This window comes from Rhamphochromis longiceps, linkage group LG5 (genome assembly GCF_057381845.1).
Source record: "Rhamphochromis longiceps isolate RC_006_pf linkage group LG5, R_longiceps_female_GT1.1, whole genome shotgun sequence".
Lineage (NCBI taxonomy): Eukaryota > Metazoa > Chordata > Actinopteri > Cichliformes > Cichlidae > Rhamphochromis > Rhamphochromis longiceps.
The window spans coordinates 10,631,600-10,657,598 of record NC_140561.1 but is presented as its reverse complement, the minus strand read 5'-3'; the positions used below and the strand labels follow the sequence as shown (position 1 = coordinate 10,657,598).

Sequence of the window (25,999 nt, the reverse complement as noted above, 5' to 3'; positions counted from 1 at the left end):
TCATTTTATGTATTTTAAATATATTTTATGTATGTGTTTATTTTAAAGCACCACATTAGAGCAGAACACCTAAATTCACTGTAATGCCAAGTACAATGACAATTAAAGGCTTTCTGATGTCTTAACAATTCAAAAATCGTTTAAACAAGCCAAAAATGGAGAAGAAGTCTAACAGCAAAACACTCAAAATACCGAAAAGCATAATCTACCGGAAAAGGTTAAATACTGACCATGCAAACAGTGCATGAGTATTCAAGAGACATACTTTAATAATCAAATTTAATGCTTTAAATGTATGGAATATAGGCCACACATGTTTCTGTTTATGCCATCACAGAATTATGCAGGCACGCACACACACAAACACACACACAGGAACAAACACCCCAAGTGTGCAAATGTAAGGAATGCTAGCAGCAGTATCCCGCTTTTCTTGCATGCTAGCATCAACATAGCTGTATCAAAGGTGGTTACGAATTGCTTTAGTTGACTGGTCATATTGCTGCTTTACCCTGACACAGCCTATATAGATGCTCTCAGCTGTGCTGGTTTACACAAGTGTCATGCACTTACTCTTCACCTAGCTTGTTTAAAGCCTTCACACAAAGAGTAGGGGGCATAGCCTTCAGTCAGGGCTGCAACCCCTTATAGAGACAATGGCATCATAAAATCTTAAAACCAATGCTCTAATGCTTTTATGCATTTATAGAATAATTTGTTTATATTTGTAGTATTTCTGGTGCCAACTCCCAAAGGTAGCAACTTTTAAACATGGACTTAACTACTAGTGTACATCCCTCGACCAAATATCCAGAATCTATGAGTGCTGTGAATGTTGACTCACTGGCCTGGATTTGTGGGACACTTAAGCATGTGCTGACCAACTTTAATCACCTCAGTGCGAATGCGCAGAACATCAAAAAGAAAAAAAAGAAAAAAGAAAAATAGACACACAAACAAAACCCTGAAATTGACTTAACTTAGGGGTACTGCACTGACCGGTCAAAGTTCACCGTACACTGTTTTAGACTCCACTGTACCCTTAATGATGAGTTTTAACACTTTTGTATTTATCAATAAAGATTGTTTGATGACCATTAGAATAGATTCCAGATGGTAGCTCCAGTAATCTACACTATATTGCCAAAAATATTCGCTCATCTGCCTTCACAGCCATATGAACTTGAGTGACATCCCATTCTTAATCCATAGGGCTTAATATGTTGTCAGTCCGACCTTTGCAGCTATATCAGCCTTAGCTGTTCCACAAGGTTCAGGAGTGGGTTGCTGGGAATTTTTGACCACTCTTCCAGAAATACATTTGTGAGGTTAGACACTGATGTTGGACAAGAAGGCCTGAGTCCGCTCTAATTCATCCCAAATGTGTTCTAAGGTTGAGGTCAGGACTCTGTGCAGGCCAGTGAAGTCTTTTACACCAATCTCACCCATCCATGTCTTCATGGACCTTGCTTTGTGCACTAGTGAATAGTGTTGTGGTAAAAAGAAGGGGCCATCCCCAAACTGATCCCACAAAGTTGGGAGAATGAAATTGTACAAAATGTCTCTAAATGACAAAGGATTAAGAGTTTCTTTTACAGAAGGGGCTGAGGCTAACTCCTGAAAAACCCACCCTCCACCAAACTTTATACTTGGCACAATGCAGTCTGAAATTATTCTTATACCAATCCTCGTACCAGCAAACCCAGACTCGGCCATCAGATTGCCAGTTGAAGAATTGTGAGTCATTACTGCAGAGAACATCTCTCCACTGCTCTAGAGTCCAGCGGCAACATGCTTTACACCACTGCATTCAACACTTTGCATTGCAATGGTGATGTAAGGCTTGGATGCAGCTGCTCAGCCATGGAAACCAATTCCATAAAGTTCTCTACACACTGTTCTTGAAGTAATCTGAAGGCCACATGAAGTTTGCAGGTCTATAGCAACTCACTCTGCAGAAAATTGGTGACCTCTACACATGATGTTCCTCAACATCTTCTGATCCTAGTCTGTGATTTTACGTGGTCTACAAGTTAGTGGCTGGGTTGTTGTTGTTCCCAATCACTCCCACTACCACTAACAGCTGACTGTAGAATATTTAGTAGCAAGGAAATGTCATGAATGGACATGTTGCGCAGGTGACGTCCTATCACGGTACCACGCTGGAATTCACTGAGCTGATGCCTAGGTACTAGGTTGATGTAATGCACCTGTGACCATGGATGTGATTGGAACTAGGGGTGGGTTTTTATAATCGATTCATCGATTAAAATCGATTCTGGCTTGGATAACGTAAAATCGATTCATTAAAATCCTGAATCGATTTTTTAATATAAATTTATTTTGTCCGAAATGCCAGAATCTCTGGTGACATCTCACAAAATTTCAAGAACCACCAAACAGTAAATGAGAGCAGGTACAGGGATTCTTCACATAGACTTAAACACAGGGCGTGACCCGCGGATCAGAATCAGTTAGATGTCGCCTTTCTCACAGTCGGGGCTGAAAGTGAAAGCCGACAGCTCGCTGATCCGGGTCCGCGCTTTGTGTTCACGCCCTTTATGCGCTGATTCTAAGGCTGTTAGTTTGATCTCTCTCCAAACAATATTGACCGAATCAGCAGCAAAAGAAGATCCAAACGCTTCACATAAACATCGTCATGAATTCACTCTTTTACTGTTTTGCTTCCATTGCGATGCGCAGCTCTCTCTCTCTCCCTCTCCCTCTCTCTTTCTCTCTCTCTCTCTCGAACAGTTTTGCTTTCTTCATTATTCGCTTGCTTGTTACGCACAAGTCTACTGTTGTTTACAGCGCTGTCGGCCGCTGTTTTTTTCCCTTTTACATTCTTCCGAAAAGAAAACCTCATTTCTGCTGTTCAATACTGAACAAATTTAAACTTTTTAAAATTATTCAAAATGCAAAATGCTTAGCCGTGTCTCTAATAAAACCGCTGTAACGTCAGAGGTAATGTTCATTAATTAATGGTTTTCTTTCGTTTTTGATGTACTGCAGAATATTTTTTATAAAATCCCAGGCCAGGAAAATCACCTACATGTTTTTCTGTGTTTTATCTTCAGCTACTTTGACACAAAGGCATCTGCTGTGATGCTCACAGCTTGGATAAAGTCTTGCGAGTGTCAGCTTCCTTTTTATAGATACAAAAATATGTAAATGTACTGATCTGAATTATATTTCTGACTGTCAAAATTTCCCAGATTTAAACTGAATCGAATCGAATCGAATTAAATCGAATCGTGGATCGAATCGATTCGGGACCTTGTGAATCGGAATTGAATCGATTCTAGAAATCAGTGACGATACCCAGCCCTAATTGGAACACCTGAATTCAATGATTTGGATGGGTGGGAGAATAATTTTGGCAATAATGTGTATCTAGGCAGAGGCTGCTCTCACTATGACTTTTGATGCACACCCAATCATTCTGTTCTGAAAGCAGACCTGAAATGTGAAAGCAACTGCTCAGTTCAGAATAGAGAAGCAAGGTTAACTCTAGTAGACGTCCAAGGTGTAAACACTTAATGTCTTGCCAGCTCAAATATAACAGAGGAGCCCCATCCCAGCATTAGTAGCTTGTAATAATACAAATTTTTTAACTTATTCAAGGTATTGTTTTTTGGTGTGTCAAGTGTACAGCACTTTGTTTTCAGCTGGGAGTTGTCTGAAAGTGCTATATAAATAAATTGGTTGCTTGAAACTAATTACTAACTGCTACTTTCCTCCGTATTTTACATGCTTCTACAATCATAGATGAATTAATCTGACACAACAGTATATGCAATATTAATTCTGCTCTGTCACAGCTCTGTCAGTCAGAAGAAATACAAGTTTCATTGTCATGACAAATCTTTTTTATGATGTCCCCAAAATGTTCCCAAGCAAGCAAAGACACACAATCTCTCCAGCATGTCTTGGGTCTGCCCCAGAGTCTCCTTCCAGTGGGACTCACTTTAATGACCTCATCTAGATGATGTCCCTGGAGGCATCCTAGCTACCTCAAATTTCTTCTGATGCAGAGGAGAAGCAAATCTATTCTTACCCACTCACAAATAACTAAGCTCCTCAACCTAAGGCTGAGCCCAGGTAATCTTTGCAGATATTTTTGCTGCTTTGTATCTATTTATCGTATCATTTGGGGTACCATCCACAATTTATCACCATAGGTGAAGGTGGGAACACAGACTGACCAGTACATTGACAGTTTCAGCCTTACTGTCAGCACTCCCTTTGCTGCAAAAGAGAAATCTGTCCAAGTTCAGATGTGACACCTGAGTTCAAAGAACTGGACAGATATTAGGTGTCTGAAAGCCTTTTTTTAGAATCCAAACAGTGTAAACCACCACATTTCAAAGGGGTTTGAGAAGTTGCTGAAATCATTCCTGTAGCTTAAAATTATAAGCTGTAAGCAATTCTCCTGTCTTTCAGGGCCTCTATTTTGGGAACATTATTCCTCTTTGAATCATAGTTTTCTAAATCATCAACCTCCAGTGAAAGCACAAATTTAAAGTCAGTAGTACGATAATTACAATTCAGGGGAAGCCCCTGGGATAACTATAAGACAGTATATCGGCACAAAGAGGACACTTGTGTAGGATGCACGAGCAGGTTGATTCAGGTGCATCTTTTTATAGATCATTCTGTACACACTTGCACACTGCAGGAGCCCTGTGACGATGCAGAAGTCACATGTCGTGAGAAACTTCGCTGCAGAAATGAAAAGCTGATCACCTCGATCACACTGATGCACCGATGGGCCGAGCTCCAAAAGAAACATGAAACTCAGGAGTCAGTGAAATCCAAGGGCAGAAAGTGGCCTTCAGGGCTACACTATCATTGATTGTCAGCCTTCCCGCACCAGTCGTGATCCAGGTAAATGCACCTGTCTCTCAGGAGTGCAACACTTAATACAATAAATCTATTTATAGGTACGTCCTCTAAGCTATTCCCTTTAACAGAGAGCGCTCACAGAAGCGGATGGGCTGGGAGGGGGGATTACTTGGCATAACAACACAAGATAGGAAAATTGACAAGCTCCGTCATGGTGGTAGCCTTCAAAGCTGTGCTCACATTTGTTGCTATGGTAGGTGACGCATAACACTAAAATTGTTTAAGAGCATAGCGTCTGAAGGCAAGGAGAAGGGCTCGACTCATCCTCTGGTAAACGGCAAACTGAAATAGTGACAAGGCAAGAGCAGAAAAACTGCAGCTCTTAAAAGGGAGAGGGAGGACAGGACAATACAGATGCTGTGCCCATTTTCACCTCAGGAGAAGAAAAACAAACTCCCCAGGACAGCAAACAGAAAGAAGCAGGAGGGAGAGAAACAGGCTAATTCTGGGTGCTGAAGCCTAAGATGCCAGACGCTGGACAGGAACATTCACATCAATGATCGCCCGCTGTTCCTCTTTTAGCCTTCTGTTTTTCCTCTGTGTGCCAGTTGTGTGTCAAGACTTTCTCAATTTCCACATAATGAGATGCACTTTTAACTCACTGCCTACAATTAGGAAGGAGTGGAGATGTCAACTAGTTGAAAACATGGTACTCAGCATGTACCGGGAGAGTAATTTCAGGCACAGAACAGCAAGCAAACACAAAATAAATAAATAAAGCTACAACTACAGGACCTAGCACTTCTCAGAGAGAACACTGGACTGACACAGTTATCCAGAGTGACATGGTATGTTGCTGTGTATTCATAGATAAGAAAAGCTACACATTTGACTGAAATAAGTTGCAACACATCAGGTACACACAGCATAGATGTCCTTAAATTTGAAGATTACAAGCACGGTGTATCAGCGTCTTCTGTAAAAGCTGCTAGAGCTGGTAGATACTGTGTTCTATTTTAAATAATTTACTAAGAGACAGCATTTACCAGCCACTGCTGGTAAAACCAAGCAACAAAACTGCAGCATAACGAACAAGTTCTACCCATTACTGTACTAATATTTGAGCTAAAATATTGATGCCTGGCCATCTGCAAGACAGGCTAAACAGTGTGCAAAATAAAGCCTCCAAAGGACCAAACCCTGTTACGTTTTCCTGCCTAGTCCAAATATTTTTCTATCCCAGTCTCTGCAATACATCAACTGAACTGGAAACACCTGAAAAAACCTCATCTTTCTTTTTCATTAATTTTGGTTAAATCAGTTATTCACTATCACCTTTTTTATGTTGACTAAAGACTGGCCAATCTGATATTTGTTAGAGGCCAATATATACATTGGTATCGCCATTCATGTTGTACATTATAAGTGAAGCTTATGAAAGAAAATTGGGTGAGATACTTAAAGAAAAACAACACTTGGGTCTTTTGGCCTTGGCTCGAAACAACTCATTCATTACATGGGTTAGTTTGTTCGTTTTGCAGTGTGTTGGAATAGGGAGATGGTGGAGGAGTCATGAAAATTAAGATAAACACAGGAAGGCTTACCCTAAAGTGCTGATAAATCCACTGGTGGAGCCTTCTGCATACAGGGAACAGATGTCCCCGATATGGAGGAAACTGGACATTTTGTCTGACATGGTTTCTCTGTGGTGATAACACCTGCAAAAAGTTGACAACATGAGAATTTAAAGAATCATGACAGACAGCAAATACAAGCAAGCCATACTTATTTAAGACATTTAAATCATTTCATGCAGTAATACAATTCAGGTGTACCTATACTGTAAGCTGCAGTGGTTATGATCACCTATTTAAACTATTATTACCTTTATGATTTTGCTACCCATTGTTTGTCTACTTGATTTTTTAGGCCATTCTCAGAGCACCACCTACTGCAAAATCACCAATGGCTATAACAAAAACTACTATTATAAACATTAACCACAAATAACTGAACTACAAAGCCGTCCATTCCCCTTGCATGGCTTTATTTTGTTGCCAGTTCTGCCTAACAGTACAGCTTGTACATATTTATGCAATATTCGTTCATAGATTTGTTAGAAATGAAACAGTAAAAAGCTTCATGTGTATTGTGCTGTTATAGCTGGGTGAAAGCAATAGGTCTGGTATTTAGGTGACCTGTTTGTTTTCAGGCTACGAGACCTCAGCTCGAATGAAAGACCACCAGCTATACCTTCTGTGGTCTATATAATCTGTGATTTTTGCAGTTACTAAGAACCACCCAAAACCTATGTCACCATCATTTCAGACTGAGAAGCTCATTGTCTGTAACACTGTAGCATCAAACATCACTAAGGGGCAAACATATTTATAGTCCTGGATGTGATTGTGAAGGAACAGAGACATTTAACAAAAATAATAAAAGATTAAAATTAAAAAAATGAAATCAGAAGTCTCAATCCACGCTAGACATGTAAACTTTCTATTCCCTTCTCTACTGCCCTGTGTCAAAGCACGTAAACTAATTTAAACGTCTCGTGGCACATTTGAACCGAGTTGCACGAGCATTCTAGCTACATTACATGTCAGGTCGCACGAGCTGCAGCAAGACAACAGAAACAAACGAGCGCGTGGGCTACTTCCTTGACAGGGATGCTTGCATCTCAGTGACAAAATGAACAAAGCCCGAGCCTGGAAAAAAAAAAACTAGCGCGCACAGGCAAGGACTTTACCTGACAGAACTAAAATGAAGGCGTCAAAGGATAGAGGCAGAGAGAACCGCGGGAAGAAGTGGGTCAGCACGGGATAATTTCCACAGTCCTATCCTCGGTTAAGTCCATGGCAGTGAAACTCCAGGTAAGAGCAGCCTGAGCGACGTTATCTCTGACAGCTGAATGCGTCCTCGGCAACAATCCTCTTCTTACCTCCTCCACATGTCACCGCAGGAACGCCCCTTTCGTTACTATTTATAATACGGCAGTGCTTCTTGGGTAATGTAGTTCTTTAGGCATTTAACTCAAAAACAGAAACAATTTTCAACCTGGAGCGGAAATACGTGACCTTAATTATTGTAAATAAATACAATGTATTCATGCCCAGTGGCATAATAATAAAAAAGTAAAATATGTATATATTTTAAAAATGTATAATTAGCCATAAGAATGAAGAAACTATGGTGTCTTTTAAATACTCTGTAGATAAATGGTACTCTATCCGAGCACTCAAAGTACATTATGTAACTTGCCTAACACAAACACTCTTTCTATCTAACATTGATATTCCAAGAGATGCATCAGAGAGCAACTCAGGGTTAGCATCCTGCCCATTTGGCATGTAGACTGGAGCAGTCAGGATATCGAACTTACAACCTTCCGATAAGCAAACGACCTGCTCTACCGCCTGAGCTACAGCCACCCCATAACTAACACTGATAAAACGTCTGTAATATCACATGCCGTAAGCCTTTTGAATACAAATAAAACCCATAGACACGTGTTCTGGACTAGTAAACATATCTCTGGGGGGGGTCACATCCATGTGACTTGTTTTTTTGTTTGTTTGATTTTTTAGTGTCTACATTATTTTACGTATATGATGTCAAAAACAGAGGCAATCACACTGCCTTGTAAAGAGGGGGTCATGCTGTGCATGCCAAAGTGAAAGGACACGAGATAAAGACATCCATTGTGTGGGCAGCCTCCTGTCAGGAACACTGATTCAGTCGCAAGCAGTCAGATTCCTGGGTTTGTAATGTATTTATTTGCTTTGCTTCCATTAAATTAAATGGTCTATGCATCCTAGAAACAGAGATGGACCTGCCTACTTGCCAACAAGTTTTTAAATTTGTAAGGTAAGCTTTGGCAACCTCACAACCTCAGTCTCTCTCAGTCAATTTTGAGTGATCTATTTTTTTTTTTTTTTTTTTTTTGCAGCGACCCAGTAAAACCACAGTGTGTCATTTTAGGCTACTGAACTGGAACAGACTCTTCTGTGCACTGAAATAGTTGTAAGCACTGCCAGATGCCAAATTTACAAAGATTAATAAAAAAAATAGGAAGGAGAAAGTCCTTAAAGTGATCCTAGCAATTCTTCCAAAACACGAATATCTGAAAATCCTTAAAAGCTTGATTAATTCATAATGAGTCATAATTGCAATTTCAATGAGGAAGCAAGAGATGTACGAGGAGAAAGAGCACTTTCATCCCAAAAATGGGCCCAGTGGTATTAACCAAGCCCATCAATTAGCTCTTGATTTGGTTTCTTAGCTACCGGATGTGGAGAGATTGTAAGAGGACTAAATGGGGTTGGATAAGTGTCCATTACCATAAAAGTGCTTCTTTTCACTTTCTACATTCCACATTTGCTTTTTACACACACAGTGGGGTCTTTCAGATGTAAATGGCTGCATGTTGTTATGTAGTAGAGCTATCTAAGGCCAAAACCCCTCTGATATTCATGCTCTTATGCTCTGTATTCTTTGTGTTGACCACATCTCGCAGTCTACTTGTACAAAACCACTTATTATTACTGCGTGTGTTACGTCACTTTCTGTACAGTGAATTGCTCTTCCAGCTTAACGGCTGTCCAATCCATCATCGTTACCCAACTATGAAACAATCTCGATCAAAAGAGCATTAAAAACCACAATGTAAAAACAGACTGCCCGAATCATTGGGGGACAGATGGGAGGTGGGTGACTTGTCTCTCAGCATCACTGTCAGGACTTCACGACATCAGACACTAACCTTTCTTTACTCTAAAATATTTAGAAGCTTTGGTTGAATTTGACATTAAGTGAAGTTGAACACAAATCACTGAGTACTCAGTTGTCATGGATACACTGTACAGACGACTGGCTAGGGAGGAAGTTTATAAATATAAAACTGGACACAACTGCTGCTGTGTTTTGTGAATTGCAGAAAACGATGTCAGAAATGGCTTGATTTGTAGCTTGGTTAACACAGTGCCCTCTTTATTCTCTGGGTTCCTTTGGTCAGCGTTTTAATTCTAGTAGCCTCCTTTAACGTGAAGAAGTCACGTGCTCCAGGAAGACACACACACACTCACACATAGGATGCATGAACACAACAGACTCCGCGGTATAGATAGATATGAGGCAGGATAGGTGTGGAGACAGCTTGATCTCTCGTGTAATTTAAGGGTCGTGGACAAGAACCCAAGATTGGTTGGAAGGACGGGTGATTCATCTCGTAGCTGACGGAGATGCACTAAATTTACAAATGACTATCAAATTAGCAAATACAACATCTGCATGCTGGGAGTGCAACGGAGACAGTGGGATGACAAAATGCAGCGACCATCTGTGTGGGAGCAGAGATTGTGAGACTCATCATTGTGCATGTGTTACAGCGAGTATTCTCATGCAGATTCCAGGCCTTCCCTTTGCAGCAATGTGTAGGCACAATGGCTGGTAGTATTCTCTTCTGAGCCTCTGATAGGCCCTGTGTGGGCCACGCTTGCGAAACCAAGCCCCGCATTCATCAGAAATGATGGTATACAAGCAAAATAGGGGAAATTGAGGAAAAGATATATTAAAAGGCAACAGCTCAGTTTAGATCATTTCTTGGTGACAGAGTGTTCACTGTTATAACGTTAAGTTCCCAAGTCCACATCAGCTCTACAGTGTTGAAAAAAGGAGGAAAGGAGGGCTCTGTAACCCTATCACTCTCTTATTGGTGTTGTGGATCTGGGACAGGAAACCACTCAAGGCATGAAGCCACTGGGAGCAAGAACCACAGATAATGACTTATTAGCAATTTCAAGCTAAATGTAGAATACTGGTAGAACTTCACTGTCATGGTTCCTGTTATACTTCTTTGTTTGGTTTTGTTTCGAGATTCTCTTGCAGTGGTATTTTCTAACACTAAGAAGTGAAGTTAGTTATTTCCTGTTTTTACTTTGACGGCATGTTTTATTATGTGTCCTGTTGTGATACTATTTCTTCCTTTCCATCCTCCATGACTTCCTGTCCCACTGTCTTAGCTTCACGTATTTATTTCCCACCTATGCCTAATCACCAGTCACCCAGTGTGTATGTGTGTGCATGTACTAGTCCCTTCTTTACCCTGTTTTGTGTAGCCTCTCCAGTGTTCCTGTACCAGGTTCTTGCTTTGTGTTTCTCAGTTTGTTGCATCAGCTTATAAAGGCTCATTTCTGTTTTAGGTTGGCTGACTCCTGGTGCTTTTTTAATACTACTTCTGAATCCCAACGGAAATTATTTTTATTGGACTTCCTAAACCAATAGCTTAGTCAATATCAGCATGCAACATGCACAACTGTGCGGCAGATGGCGTAAACAAATGTGCCGTAAACAAATGTGGTGTAAAAACACACTAACTGAGCACAGGATCTTCTTGCAAAGTCTGAAAAGAGACAACAATCTGCTTTCCTCTCCTGGTCTCCCAGCCTTTTTCAGTACGTGACGTATGCAGGCTGTGAATGACATCACACCCCCGTGGAGTCGAGTCCACACATGGTACTTCAGTTTTAGTCAGATTGCACACACAGAACCACATGCAGACAAGTGGTAAGCAGGGTAGTTGGCAGCCCCAACGATGCATGAAAGCAAGCTGCTCGGAGGAAGCTTCCTGTACGTGCTTAGTGGTTGACCAATGACAGCAAAAGAAGTGAAATAGGAGAACATAATTAACCAGAAGGAGATAAGATAAGAGATTTTTTTTCATCTCAAAGCTGTAAAGAAATACAGATCCTAGCTATTTTATAGCCTGTAAGACAACAGGTATTAGTAAGACACTGGGGCATAAAGTAGAGATCTACCTCCCTAAAAATACCAGATAATTATGCTGGTATAATGGCCTGCATATCCCCAATGGAAATAGTCTGATTAGACCAGCTGCAGAGATTTTCTAATTAGGCCTTGTGATTTTTTTTTCATATAAGAAAAATCATTTTGTGCTGGATCTATATTCAATTTATAGCAAATGTAACCCACTCACTCTAAAAAAAAAATGTAACAGTGAGTCTGATAGCATCTAGATAGAAGTGTGCTTTGGATATTTCATGGCCGATGAGTCTCCTCTTCAAAAGCAATGTGCCCAGACCAGAGGATCACTTCACCACGTCACCTTGGTTACGGCATAATCAATATGACACTCCGTATCCATATGTCTCCCAGGCGTCTGATGTGCACAGGTGGACGTTAGCAGAGTTTCCTGTGTGACCCAGTCCCACTGAGGGAAACAATATCTGGAGGAGGAGACAGTGGTCTGAAGTCACTTATTTAACCTGGAGAACATGTTCCATAAGCTGTTTTAAAGACGGGTAATCATTAGGATCAGGAGGATGGGAGGACTCCAGCTTCACTTTCACTGCATGCTATAAAGTAGCAGCTTACTAAACTTAGTCTCTGTTATATGGTGGAAAGATATGACAAGACCAATAATGGAACTGGGGCTTATATTTTTCAGTGAACTGCTGCACATGATTTAAATATCCTTAAGTGTAATAGCCTGCAGATGAGTTGTCTTATGCCGACACGCACTCTTGCTCAACCAAGCGTTTAAACCTGTGAAACAGCGGGTCATTAAGCAAAGCTTGTGATTGCAGTGGAAAATAATGACAGTGATTATATCAGTGGAAATCCTTGGCATAAGTGAGGTTGTGATTAAACCGGTTATTTTCAGGTTCTCTAAAACTGATATCCATCCTTTCAAGAGTCGCCCTTCAATTTAAGTCACACTAATAATGGTGTGACGTTTCGCTGAAGCATTTCCTAAAGTAATAATACACTCCAAAGGACAGGTCTGGTTAACAACTTGTTGTATGTAAGAGTAGAAAAAATGCACATATGTGGTGTTCTGATCAGTACTGAGTGCAGCTGTGGAGGCGGGTGCTTCTTGGGCTCCAGAACTTCCTGCTGAGCTTGCTGCAGGTGCCCTGGGCCAAATTTAACTTCACATCTGTGAAGGGAGGAGCCACGTTGAAAACCCTCTTTAACGCTACCTTCCTTTAACACTGAAGTGAAACTGCAAATTGCAATTTACTCCGCTAGATCAGAGCACGACAGGGGGAGGGAAGGAAAAAAACTACTGTGACTCCTCAGAAGAGCAGCCAGCAGTCCTATTGAACGTTGAGATACTTTGCTCTGATGGCTTCAATGAGAACAAAAAACAACTTATTTCACACATTCGACAATTATGTCAGCACAAAGGCCAATGTTTTATGTGTTCTGCTACAACCTGAGAGAGCACAGCTAGTCAGGTGTTGTCAAGTTCTTTAAAACACATTAGAATTAATGACGTGTTGTTGAAAGAGACTGCAGATTAAAATATGTCTTCTCTTAACACTGAAACAACAAAGTCAAGAGTTTTAAAATGTGTCCCAAACTGGAATTTGAAATGCCTTTGACATATGAGGCCCCGCAGATATCTGTCATTTTTTCTTTTCCCCTTGATTTGGCTGCGGGATTCAAGACAAGGACATCTGCTCCCTCATCAGAGAGGTGCCCCACTTCTGAACAAATGGACTGCCAGTTGTAATTTCTCCACTGTTCATTCACCCTTAAATAGTGTCTCGCTCCTTTATCAATGTGATGCATTGCTCACATAAGGATCAAGGTGTACCTTATCTTTTGTCCTTTCGAGCTACACCAGGCAAGACATTTAGGTAAAGCCTATCAGGCCAAATCAAAGTGGGGGCAGTGAAGCAGAGGTGTCATGATGAAAACAGACATATTATATAGAAGAATGAAGAATTGTTCTTAAAGGAAGACTGAGTGCTCTGACAGCACTGTACTCTTCTATTCATCTCTGAGTTCAATTCTAGTCTATTTATATAGCGCCAAATCGCAGCATGAGTCACCTCAAGCTGCTTTATTCTGTAAGGTGGAGACCCTACAATAACAGAGAGAAAACCCCAACTTATGGGCAAGCACTTGGCAGCAGTGGGAAGGAAAAACTCACTTTTAACAGGAAGAAACCTCCAGCAGAACCAGGCTCAGGGAGGGGCATCAGCTGGGAATGGTTGGGGGTGAGGGGAGAGAGACAGGACAAAAGACTCGTGGAAGAAGGGAGCGAAGAATTAAACATAACTAATGATTCTCCCTGTACACCAACTGCTGCACCTCCACCCACCAGTCTGTCAAGCTAATCAAGTTTGCAGATGACACCACCGTTATTGGACTCATCTCGGACGGGGATGAGTCTGCCTACAGGAGGGAGGTTGAATGTCTGGTGTCCTGGTGCAGCCACAACAACCTGGTGCTGAATGCCCAGAAGACAGTGGAGATTATTGTGGACTTCAGGAAGCACACAGCCCCACTCTCCCCCATCATCCTGACTGACACCCTCATCACCTCTGTGGACTCATTCCGCTTCCTGGATACCACCATCACCCAGGACCTGAAGTGGGAGCCCACCATCACCTCCGTGATTAAGAAAGCCCAGCAGAGGATGTACTTCCTGAGGCAGCTGAAGAAATTCAACCTGCCAACACGGACGATGATGCAATTCTACACTGCAATCATCGAGTCCATCCTCACCTCCTCCATCACCGTGTGGTACGCTGGAGCCACTATCAGGGACAAACAGAGACTGCAGCGTGTTGTGCGCTCTGCTGAGAAGGTGATTGGCTGCAGACTCCCATCTCTGCAGGACCTGTACACCTCCAGGACACTGGGGCGTGCAGCTCGGATCTCAGCTGACCCTTCTCACCCTGGACACAGTCTGTTTGACCTGCTCCCCTCAGGCAGGAGGCTCCGGTCCATTTGCACCAGAACCTCTCGCCATAAGAACAGTTTCTTCCCCTCTGCTGTTGGACTCATGAACAATAACCGTATGACTGTTCCCACCCCTAACACATGACCCTACACTGTGTTCACTGCATCATTCCATGTTTAGCACTGATCATCACCTGCACTCATGTATATATATCTATCTAGTTAGCACTTTTAATTCTTATTTTTATGTTTATTTAAGCGTTATATGACAGTATGTTTGCACTAAGTACCGCAGCAATTTCCTAATGTTGTAAACCTGCTCAACATTTGGCAATAAAACCCTTTCTGATTCTGAGCAGAGTTTTGTATAAACACAGAGTGACAAAGAGATGAGTGAAGAAGAAATAGTGCATTGCGGGAAGCCATTTTCTGTCCTAATGCTAAGTATGGTGACTAACTGCTTGTTTACCCTTTGCAAAAGAGACAGTGTTAAAATTGTCACTGAACTTTCTACAGAAAAGACATGAAACTTATTTCTATGATGAATTAACCGTTACTAAATCCATCATCATGAGGCACTCTGAGATAACAAAGATCATAAACAGGAAGGTACAAACATGCCATCTACCCAGCTACAGTGTTTGCTTTTTGTTTTACTTCAGCGATAACCCATGACATGTTTATCTGCGCCATTCTAACGCAGCAATAAATTCTTGGAGTCGGTTAACTAATTTCAGTTACACAGCAATAACTTGAATGCTGTATTTTGACATGTTCTTAAATTTCCCAATTTAGGATTCTGACACCACATAGAAACCCAATATAGAGCTGTAGTGCATGTTTTTAGTATTCAGAGCTATTTAATTTATGAATGACCCGCTACAAAAAAGAATGTGTACTGTCAAAGGTTGCACAGTCTCACTTTGAAGTTATGTTAGCAGAAGTTCTTTATGCAGATATCCAAGTAACATTTCATAAAATAAATACCAAAAATTCTCGAAAAGATCCAAAAGAGTACATTTTAGTCACACTGGTATGAAACAGCACGTCATCCTATTGTGGAATTTTTTGGACATTCCAGTTTCTTGATTTGTCCTGAACACTGATTCAAGCCGCTACCACACACATGCAGAAACAATGACCGCAGTCTACGGTCAAAATCCAGTCCCACAGTGACATGGCACTGTAAAGCATGTTTGGCTTATTTTTTTCCCCCGACTGGTGGAGGGAGCTGGGAGGGTGTCTGGTAGGGAAGTTCACCTCATGTGATTATTAACTGCTGGTTGCTAGGTGACAACCCTGGAAAGGAGCCATACATGTAGCAGCCAGGATTTGAGCTCATCCATCGTGCACCTCCGAACCAACCGCTGCTGTCCAAACCACCGCCTGTACACACAGCCGGTTGCCATGGGGATTCCAGGGACATTGACTCAAAATAAAATGACATGAGTCATGATTTTGAAGACCGATTGTTTTTCTTCTTACACTCTGTTCTTTTTTTTGTTTTTTGTCTTTTTTTGTTTGCACTGACAGTGGAATCTAATTTTTCACAAAGGCAAAACAAAGAAAAGACCAGAAGAATTCTAAGGACTTGACCTTAAACTAAAGACATAGCAGATGCTGCACACACGAGTTATACAAATGATATATAATATGATGTATAACTTTGTACACTCTTCTCTTTTATGTTACATATGCACAATTACTCCTGTTCTGCATTTCTCTGTTAATGTTGAGTCCAAGGCCACAGGCTCAGCAGCATCCAGACACTTTGCCTGGCTATTTCTGACTACATGCTACATGTTAGCATCTGCTGTATAACACTGGACATTTGTACTGTGTTACTGGAGTCAGACAGGGGAGGTGTCAGACATGTTGTGTATTTTTTTTTTATAATACCCAAAGTTTAATTTAGCACATTTTAAAAATGCTTTAAAGCTGGGGTGTTTTTCAAATGTCCAGACTGATGCAAGGGATCTTCTCATCCAACTCTTTGGAAGAAAAATATTAGAAATCCAAATGACTCCTTTAAGTTTGAACGTGGATCAGATTAGGCTCAACGAACAGAAAGAATTCCAGGTAACCCTAAGAGAGGAAGGAATATAGGTTGATACGGCACTTTGCTTCTCCACTGGGTGACACGAAAACCAATCAACTTGACAGCGGTCTCCAATTAACAGAAGACTGCCACTCCTTCCACCACCACCACCACTGCCGCTAGTCTTTCTCAGCCCCACTGTGGCTGGAGTACTGGTCCCATTTCTGGATGAAACATGGTCTCCATCCTAATTAACCCAGATGTGGATATTAATAAGATGAAAGCAGGTCTAGACTAGAAATGGGGCAGATTGAGAGAAGGTTCTGATTTCAGAATGGTCACACTTAAGTGGGACACCTTGCCCCCCCTCCGACAGGGGAATAAGGTCTGTTTCTATATAAACTATACCCCGCGGCTCTTTTTAATTGGTCCCACTTCTCTTGAGGTTTGAGTGCGATGAGAAGCTGAGGATATCTATGAAAGGTGGCTGTGTAGCACAACGACAACAGAGACATGTCAAGCAGATGGAGACAAATGACAATTATCACCTTTTATGTGAGTTTTCCTTTTTGGAATAAAACATCTCACGTCTTTACTTGCACTGAGCTCTACCAGAGGTTCCAATCTTGATCCTATGTGACTATAAAAGGAAACCTATTAAACATCATTCTTTCACACCTGCCAGTGCAAATGACTTCACTACTTCTTCCAGAATCATGTATGGTGTGAGAAATGGGCCAGGACAGGACAATTACTATAAGACTGTAAATCACCTGGGAACAAGCCTGTCCTAATACATGAAATAGATTATACAAGTGAAAGAACAGATAAGAATGTCAGCAAGAATCTAATTGTTCTTGTTTTCATTGCATCATCTCGCAGTTAGTGGGAGACGGCATTAAGACAGTGGCAGGTCAGCAGACACTCAGGGGACCAAACAGGAAGGAAGCAGAGATGGGCACAGACATGACTCATCCAGCTCATTGTGTTCATGGAGCCACCAACATGCTGCGTTGTCTTGTGCTAACAAGCAGCTGAATTAATGAAGATTTTAAGAACACAAAGACATGAATTAATAAGCATCAGAACAAAAGAAAAGAAAAGCTGAAGGTCTCTTGTTTTACAGTAATCTTTCAGCTGAGAATGGATAAATCCAGAGGAAGGAATTGTGTGCAGTTGTTGGAACCACAGCGACACACTTTCTTCTGGAGTCCATCTGTCCTCCTGGCCTGTGCGGCGCCATCGCTTTGCATGGGCAGCAGCTCTGCAGGACGCTGGTTACTGTATCCTCCTGAGTAGTCGAATGTCAGCTCCTCCTGAGCTTCAATGTCCCGTCCAGCAAACAGCGCCAATCTGGGAATTACAGAGTGCACACGCACTGGCACCATGACCAGATTGGGCATGCAGGAGTGGTTGAGAAAGCGACCCACGTTTCCCACCTGGGCGGGGTCCACAAACGTCTCAGTGACGGAGCCCGTGCCCGCGTGCTCCCTTACAGCGATAATGTAATTATCTTCTTCAGATCTCTGGGCAAGCTGTCGGCGCCTGGCCTCCTCAAAACTGATCACCTCCCCTGCATACTCACATACAAATGCCCCGTGTGAGATTTTCTCTAGTGTCCGGACTCCCCAGCCCCTGTCCTGGGTTTTGTACACTTGCAACCTAAACCGCAGCCCTCTCTGCACCACCCGGTTAGAGCAATCGTCACTGCAGGTGCAAAGGGCATTACACTCAAATACAGGTGAGCAGAAACCCGAGTCTGTTCTGTTGAGGTTGAGCAGCGTGCCTGTGCTGTCATACGTCTGGCCATGGGTCTGCAGGCAGGAACAGCTGTCAATGCAGCACGAGTGGGAAAGGCAGGAGCATCCAGGAAGGGTAACTTCACTGGGGTCTTCAGTGGATCCTGGCCCCTGAACGTTATCTGGAGAGTACTGAAAGACAACATAAAGATACAATGAGCGTTGCAATTTAAAAAACAAAACAAAAAAAACAACAACTTGTGGAAATTGTGTAAAACAATACAGATGAAGAAGACAATCCACAGATAGTAATCAAATTCTTTTGTTTTTTTTGGACAGTTTGTTTAAGCATACAAGACTTTTAAGTATCTGAAAACTGTCAACCTCCATTAACAACCACATCCACACACACAATCATAATATGTCCTCTGGAGCATCACGAGTAAGGAGTTGAAGTTTAGGAGGCAGTTATTTCTTGTACTGCGTGTTGGTAATGTGGCTGTGATGCTTTGCTGCCATCTGTTGGTAAAACAATGTGTTGCATTTAAAAGTGCTAAAAACCACCAGGATTTTAGGAGGTTTTTGACACTGAGGGTTTTCTAGATCACTCGGTTACTTTTATACTCATCTTTTAAATGGCATAAATGAATTACAGCATTGTTTCTGTTTGTTTGGCTGATCCGTTTACACAGTATTAGTCTTTTTTGAAACTCTAAAATAACATAACATTGGTATCAACACTCAAAATCATATAAATGAGAGTTACACTGGTGACCTGGAGCAGCACCACCATACATCTCTTTGGCATGCATCTACTTTATGTCCATGTTTGCACAGGGCATGAACAGAAGGTAGAGAGAGGAGCTGTGATTCAAAGTCCACTCTCACTGCACGTCAGTTTTAATTTGTGATCTCAGTTTGAGCTGTCATCGAGGCCACGGCCACAAAGTCAATATTAGGGGAGGGGAATTGTAGAAGTAATTCCAGTGTAATACAAATGTATTCAAATTCCATCTAATAAGCATGTACACTATATAAATGTGTAATGTAACAACCTACACATACGGTGATTGGCACTTCACTCGGACATCTTGTGAGCTTTCTGATGATTAGAACATAATAAAAACACTCATGTTGGCTGAATACAACTGTTCGTATGATAGTGGTGAATATGAAGCTTGAACTCAACTTTGAAAGCTAATGTTAACGATGGCTTAATCATTACATTTTGACCAAAACACTTTCCTTCCACTCCTGGTAATTACTGGCCCTTTATTTATTATTAAAAAATATGTAGTTCCAGCAGTTTCGGTTTAAACAAGACACACAGACAGTAACATTAGTTTTTCATTTGTGTCAAGACTGAAATGAAGTGTTATAATTGCAAGGTGTTAAAATATTAACCACCCAGTAAACAGCTGATGGCAGCATTAGCGATTAGAATTGCTAATGACTACTTTTGGATAATGGTGTGTGGCTACCTGTTACAGCAAACTAAAAACACTATTTTATGCGTTCATGTTGTACCTGTGCCTTTATGACAGCTGGCACAGGCTCGAGCATTGACGTAAAACTAAAAGGACGAGTTTCTGAGAAATGGAGGGAATATTAGTGCTCACATTTTGATTATATTTGCATATTTTTGTGTGTGTCTCATCCAAAATACGTTATACGGACCAAAGTATTGGACACTACCTCTTAATATCTGAATCTCATGACCACAGGTGTATAAAAATCATGCTTCTAGCCATGCTGTCTGCTGTTAAAAACATTTGTGAATGAATGGGTCTTTGTAAAGACCTCAATAAATTCCGGTGTGGTATTGCAACAGGATACCATCATTGCAACACGTCAGTTCTTGAAATTTCTTCTTTTAAAGATATTCCATGATCAACTGTAAGTAGTGTTGATGCTGCAAAGTGCAAGGGTTTAGGAACTTACTAACGCCATTAAGTGACAGGCCACGTCACTAAGTGCTGAGGATCATAGTGTATAAAAGTTGCCCAGGCGGTTTTGGCCCAGTGGTTTTGTCCATATATTGTACAGCTACGTACTACTTATTTATAGTTACATATCCACAGGACAGTTAATCTGAGATGTTTTAAAAAGCTTTTTATGTTATGTTTTTTGTGTTCCCACCAAGTTTAATTAAAAATTCCGATGTCCCATGATTAATCTAAACACCACTAGGAAAAATAGTAATTGGCCTGTATCGTTGCTGTTTGTCTTAACTTACAACACGTTTAATTAAAGTTTTAGTGTCACCACATTAATAAAAAGGCAAGAACTACTTCTATTTTAACCACCCTTACACTAAGCTAGCTAAACATAGCGGCTAAAATATCGGTGCAGTGTTTTGAAATGCTCAAACGTGTTCAAATAGAGAGAAAAGCGAGTTAAAGTATCGTTACCTGAAAAGTATGAAATGCCAGTCCTTCAAATAAAACGGGAACCTCCTCCAGACCTCGACTCAGATCACCGCCGTGCGCGTCAGTCACATTCATTCCTGTAGCTGCCTGAAACAGCGAATCTGCTACAGATGTCAACAAACCAACTTCCGGTGGCTTCATTAGCAACTTTCGCCCTCTAGTGGTGGCATTACACCACAGCAATTAAAGCCTGATGGCCATTATTGACCAGCTGGACAAGGACACTTATTTTTCCACGTGAAAATGAAGAGTTCAAACACAAAATCAATCAGTTTTATGACATTATTTTTTTTTCTTATTACTGAGAAAAAAAACAAAAACTTCTTTCCGTCTTTGGTCTTCAGTTGTTCTTGCATCCTTTGCACTTCATCCTACAGTTGCTTCCAGTATTGCCTGCAGATGGCAGTATTTCACCAGGAAAGCACTAGTATGACTCTTTTGAGTCCTCATCTCCAACACATTTGCAAGAGAGGAAAGCACTTGTTTTAACAGAAGCCAAACATTTTAAAGTGCATTTAAAGTGCTGAACAACCTTATGTGCTTAATGTGCTATACCTTCTGTTTTCTGCGATGGGACTTTTCATCTGCATCCTCATCTTCCATCTCTTCAACCATGCAGAGATTCCATGTTTAACCTTTCTGTGGTGTTACACTGGCATGTGTAATTGATATGCAGTGCTTTATTCTGTGGTGGTTATCAGAAGCAGATGGAGGGAGGTCACATTGTCAGCTGGCATTTCCATGGTGCACACAAGTGACCGAGGATTTTCCTTTGAGAACCAGCCTTCATCTTTGTCCTTGGGCGAAATTAGTGCTGTCAGTAAGCCTGCATCAAGAGTTGGGACTGCATATTCAATCAACTGAAGTGAAATGCAAGCTTTTGACAATAAACTAATTGACAAATTGACTAAGTGGACAACATGAGGGACTGACAAATATAAAAGCTTTTGAAACATGTACCACGAGATCTCCTTTATCTGTTTATTTGTGCAAATTGTAAAATCTGTCAATTTGATCAGTTCTATTGAACAGATTTAGAATTCCCCTTAATTATCCAAAATATATGAGTTTTCATCCATTTGATCTCTATGAGGTCATGCAATGGCAAGTGCTATTTTGGTCCAGTGTGCAGAATTTAGAAGAATATATTGGCAGAAAATTAATTTAATATTCAGTTAAATTTTTATTAGTTTGTAATCACCTGAGAATGAGAATCACTGTGTTACTCTTACCTCTGAATGAGTCCTTTCTTTCTAAGGAGGGAACAGGTTCTCTTCTTTTAGTCGACTGTGTTGCACTGCCGTGTTTCTCAAGTACCCAAGAACAGACAAACCAAACCAAAGAGGCCCTTTTGCTTTTTCAGTGGTGGGCAAGCATACATTGTGGAGTATAAATGAATGGTTGTGGTTAAAAAAACCTCACTGATAGATGCTGTAATATAACACTTATTTTGGTATGATGTACCAAATGCGGTCCAAGGAAAGCCAAGCCTGTGGAAAGGTTGTAAAAACAGAGCAGAGCATTTGGGACTGCAGACAAATACTAGTCAAGTGTCCACACTGACTGTATTTCAAGAATAAGGCTCAGTGCAATATTCTGCTGGGAGATTTTTGTATATTACCTTGATACCTACTGTCTACATGACCATGAATACTGTCTTATGGAAGGGGTGTCTTGCTGCAGGATAATCTGCTAGGCTGCACTGCAGATGCTGTTCTGGGATAGTCTGAAGAACATGACTAAGAGCTCTAAGAGTGTTTATTATCCTCCATATTCCCCACTGCTTGGATACGCTGGAAAAGCAAGTTTGATCCACAAAGACCCCACTTCGCAACTTACAGGACTTATAGGATTTGCTACAAACACCTTTGTGTTTGACACTAAAAGAGATGCTGAAAAGGCCACAGTGCAGTGGATCAGAGCAGTGCTCTTACAATTAATTTTAAGTGGCACAATTGTTAGCTTGTTGCTGTTTAAATAATGCAAAGGCCAAGAAAAAACGTTTGACTAAATGGTGAAAATCAGGGAATTACAAACTCATAATTCATCCTCTGAGGAACTTTTTGACTGTATTCCACCACTTTTTCATTTGGCTGCTGTCAGCATCAATGATGGTCGAATTATGTGATCACTTTTGTTTTTTTTTCACTTTGTAGGCTGATAGTTTTCAACTCTGCTTACACACTGTGGCATTCATTCATTCCTAAAGCACTACCCAGTCCTAACCAGTACAGATATCAGCATGATTTTTTTTTCTTTTGTTCTCAAAATGTCCCTTTTAATTTTTTTTTGAGCAGTGTATATAGGGCGCATAGTCTGATGCCCTAATTAAACAACAAGCTGTATATCTCCAAGCTTACATTTGAAAAATGTTGCTTTTAAATAATTAAATATGAATGTGGTATTTTTTTTCTCTCTCACATCCAGAGGAGGACATAATATGACTTGGCATTGTGGTTGTACTTGTGCTGGTTTATAAAGGAGTGAAACAGCTTCACTTGTTCCAGATGAGGCAGGTTGATGGGGGTCCGTGGTAGGCGCCATTGTTCGGGATCCTTTGATTTTAATGAGAACACACACGCGTCCCAACACAAAGGAGCCGAGGCTGGACCGCAACTGGTTCGAGAGTTAATGAACCAAAGGCTTGAAAAGAGCATGTTCTCCGGGGAGATTATCAACCACGGTGAGGCACTCCCTCTGATACTGTGCTGATTGACTTGGCCTCAAATTGGCTGCGATCCTTCTTCCAGATTGCGAGGCCTGGCCTGCTGGATGCCCTGTTGTCGACTCTGACAGTGGAGAACAAAGAAATTTTCAAAGGTTTTCCTCATCTGTCTGTGTCAGCGCGAGAAGGCGTGATTATGACAAGCTGACCCGAGAGGTTTCAAAGGGGCTTCTTCCAACTGCTCCTCCAAGTTACTCAGAGGCCATCAAAGGCGGTGAAGCAAACAGGGAAAGCGGCGTGTTTGGATCAGTCGCAGAGGCAGTTGGGAGAGTCGTGTTTGTGTTTTTTCGGATTTGGGTGGTTGAAAACAGGTAACTTCGGGTCGCATTCACGCACCCTTTAGCTGTAATCCCACGAGACTTCGATGTGCCTTCCTCTGCTGCCAGGCAACAGCAGTTACAATGTGTTTCACTCAAATGGCAAGATTTTGCAAAACCAATTAAGCAAGGAGTCAGAGGAGTTCATCAGCCTCCTGAGGCAAGCTTCATATTTAGCTCTTCACTCTGAGTTTGAAGAATGAATAAAGTTAGTGAGAAGTTTACAAGAAGACAATAAGTTAGACAGAGCTCCAGGTTTTGATTGAAACTTTTTTGTTTTTGCAGGCATCTGAAAGACGCACAAACAAGATGCTCCTGTCACCCTAAATTACAGTCAAGACCTGCTATATTAAGAATGTCGCAGGCCAAAATGATTAAAACTAGTTAATAAATAAATAAAATTGGCCTTTACTAAGACCCTCAATACTGTCAGCATTAAATAAGAGAAAATCTTGGTCTAAGTTAAATACTGAATACTTTCTCTGTTTACAGAATACTGGACCTGTTAATGAGGCAGTGGTGTCAAACTTGTTTTAGTTCAATCACATAAAAGTCAAAGTGATCCCAGATGTGTCGGCCTAGTAAAGTAATGAAAAAGTGAAAAAGTAATGTCCTAAAATCTCATGCCAACCCTCATTTCTTTATATTTTGTTAGAACGATTAGAAATCGATGCCGTGAATTATTGAAATGTGCAAACATACCTGGAAATAAAATATATAGGGTAAAACAGAGTTTTTAAGAGTGAATATTTGGTATGACCGCCTTTATTCATCATCACAGCCCGGACTTTCTTGTTGTTTCTATAGGTAGTCTTCAAGAATAGTTCCCCAGGTTTCATGAAGAGCATTTGAGATTTCAAGATGATCCTACTCTTCTTGAATAAGTTTGAGTGAGGTGTCTTTTTTTTATAATTGAATGATTGATAGGTCAGTGTTAGATGACTTTGGCTCAGGTACAAAGATTGGACTAAAATGAGTGAAAAAGCAGCCAAAGAATAGCTTTAAGACTTTCAGATAGGGAACTATAAAGAAACTAGGGTTGACTCAAGACTTTTGCACCAGTCTGTATCAGTATATTGACATAAAAGTTTTATTTTATTTTAATTCTTTATGATTCTTCTTCATTTTCTAATCCTGTGCAATGTTGGTTTGAGCAGACCAGCAAAAGTATCACGTAAGATATGATTACAAAGGTAACAGGAGGCAATAATAACAATAATTACACCAGAAAAAGAAATGGAAAAATAATACATTGCTAAGATGGTAAAAGAGTGAAATCTGACTTTTATGTATGATTATAACGAACTCAGATCTGTATTGTAGTCACATTTAGTTACTATAATTAAATTCCTGTCACTCTCAAGAATAACACGCAGTAGCAAAAGTGTTTCGGTGTTTTACAGAGTAAAAATGGGAATAAGAGCACTGCAATCAATGCACAGCTTTCACAAATGAACTCAGCCAAGCAGGATCCCTGTAAAGATGCTGAATCTCTCAAGAGGTTCCATTCTTCTAAATCAAATCGATACCCTTTGTCAATTTCCACTTAGCCTGCTACGGGGTCAGTCCCTGTGTTTTAAATGGGTGTAATAACCAGTGGACACTTTCTCAGCAGGACCTCTTCCACTCTGGAGAGAAAAGAAAGAATTTCTCACTGAAGACGATTTGTTTGCATTCAGCCTTCTTTGACAGACAGGTCAAAAGTTTAGGTAGGTACCTACATTAATAAGGGTCTAAAAGCATGTTCCCTTAAACGTAGCCGTTCACTTCACGTCCATGGAATTAGAACGTGTCAGTGTTAAGTTCAAAGAAATCATTAGAACAATACCATGGCGCAGATTTCACATTAGCTCGTGTCTATGCACATGTTGCGTTTCTTCAGCTTCTGCCTTGTAAATTGTAACTGTCAGAGTATAAAACAGTGGGTGTGCTCACTGTTCACTGCTGATGTTCAGTCCTTGATCAGTAACTATCATGCAGCCAAACGGGCTCCATATTTCTGAAAGCCATATGCATGCTGTCTTTGCATGCACACGGGCATGAAATGGGCTGTCTGTGAGATGTCAGCTTGCAGAGAATGAATCCAATACTCAGCAGTGAATATTTTTTAATGGTGTGTTATTATCACAGCAAGTGAAAAAAACAGTTGCAAACTAGCCTTGTTTCCTTGAATAAAAAAGAAGCTAGGT

At 40.9% G+C, this 25,999-nt stretch overlaps 2 protein-coding genes across 2 annotated transcripts in view; both read right to left on the bottom strand.

Annotated features, from left to right (window-relative positions):
- itpr1b (inositol 1,4,5-trisphosphate receptor, type 1b) overlaps positions 1-7,774 on the bottom strand; it is an 83,996-nt gene extending 76,222 nt beyond the window's left edge. The window contains exons 1-2 of the mRNA XM_085405722.1: positions 7,598-7,774; positions 6,450-6,563 (exon numbers count right to left, since the gene is read on the bottom strand). Coding sequence (XP_085261848.1) covers positions 6,450-6,541 — 92 coding nt within the window. The 5' untranslated portion in view covers positions 6,542-6,563; positions 7,598-7,774. The remainder of the gene's footprint in view (positions 1-6,449; positions 6,564-7,597) is intronic.
- An 8,257-nt stretch (positions 7,775-16,031) lies between these two features.
- On the bottom strand, positions 16,032-20,880 carry setmar (SET domain and mariner transposase fusion gene). The gene is made up of 2 exons (XM_085405721.1): positions 20,751-20,880; positions 16,032-18,531 (listed from the first exon to the last, which is right to left on the bottom strand). Exons 1-2 carry the CDS (start codon positions 20,841-20,843, stop codon positions 17,734-17,736), a joined length of 891 nt encoding a protein of 296 aa, XP_085261847.1. The 5' UTR covers positions 20,844-20,880; the 3' UTR covers positions 16,032-17,733.
- Positions 20,881-25,999: the final 5,119 nt, after the last annotated feature.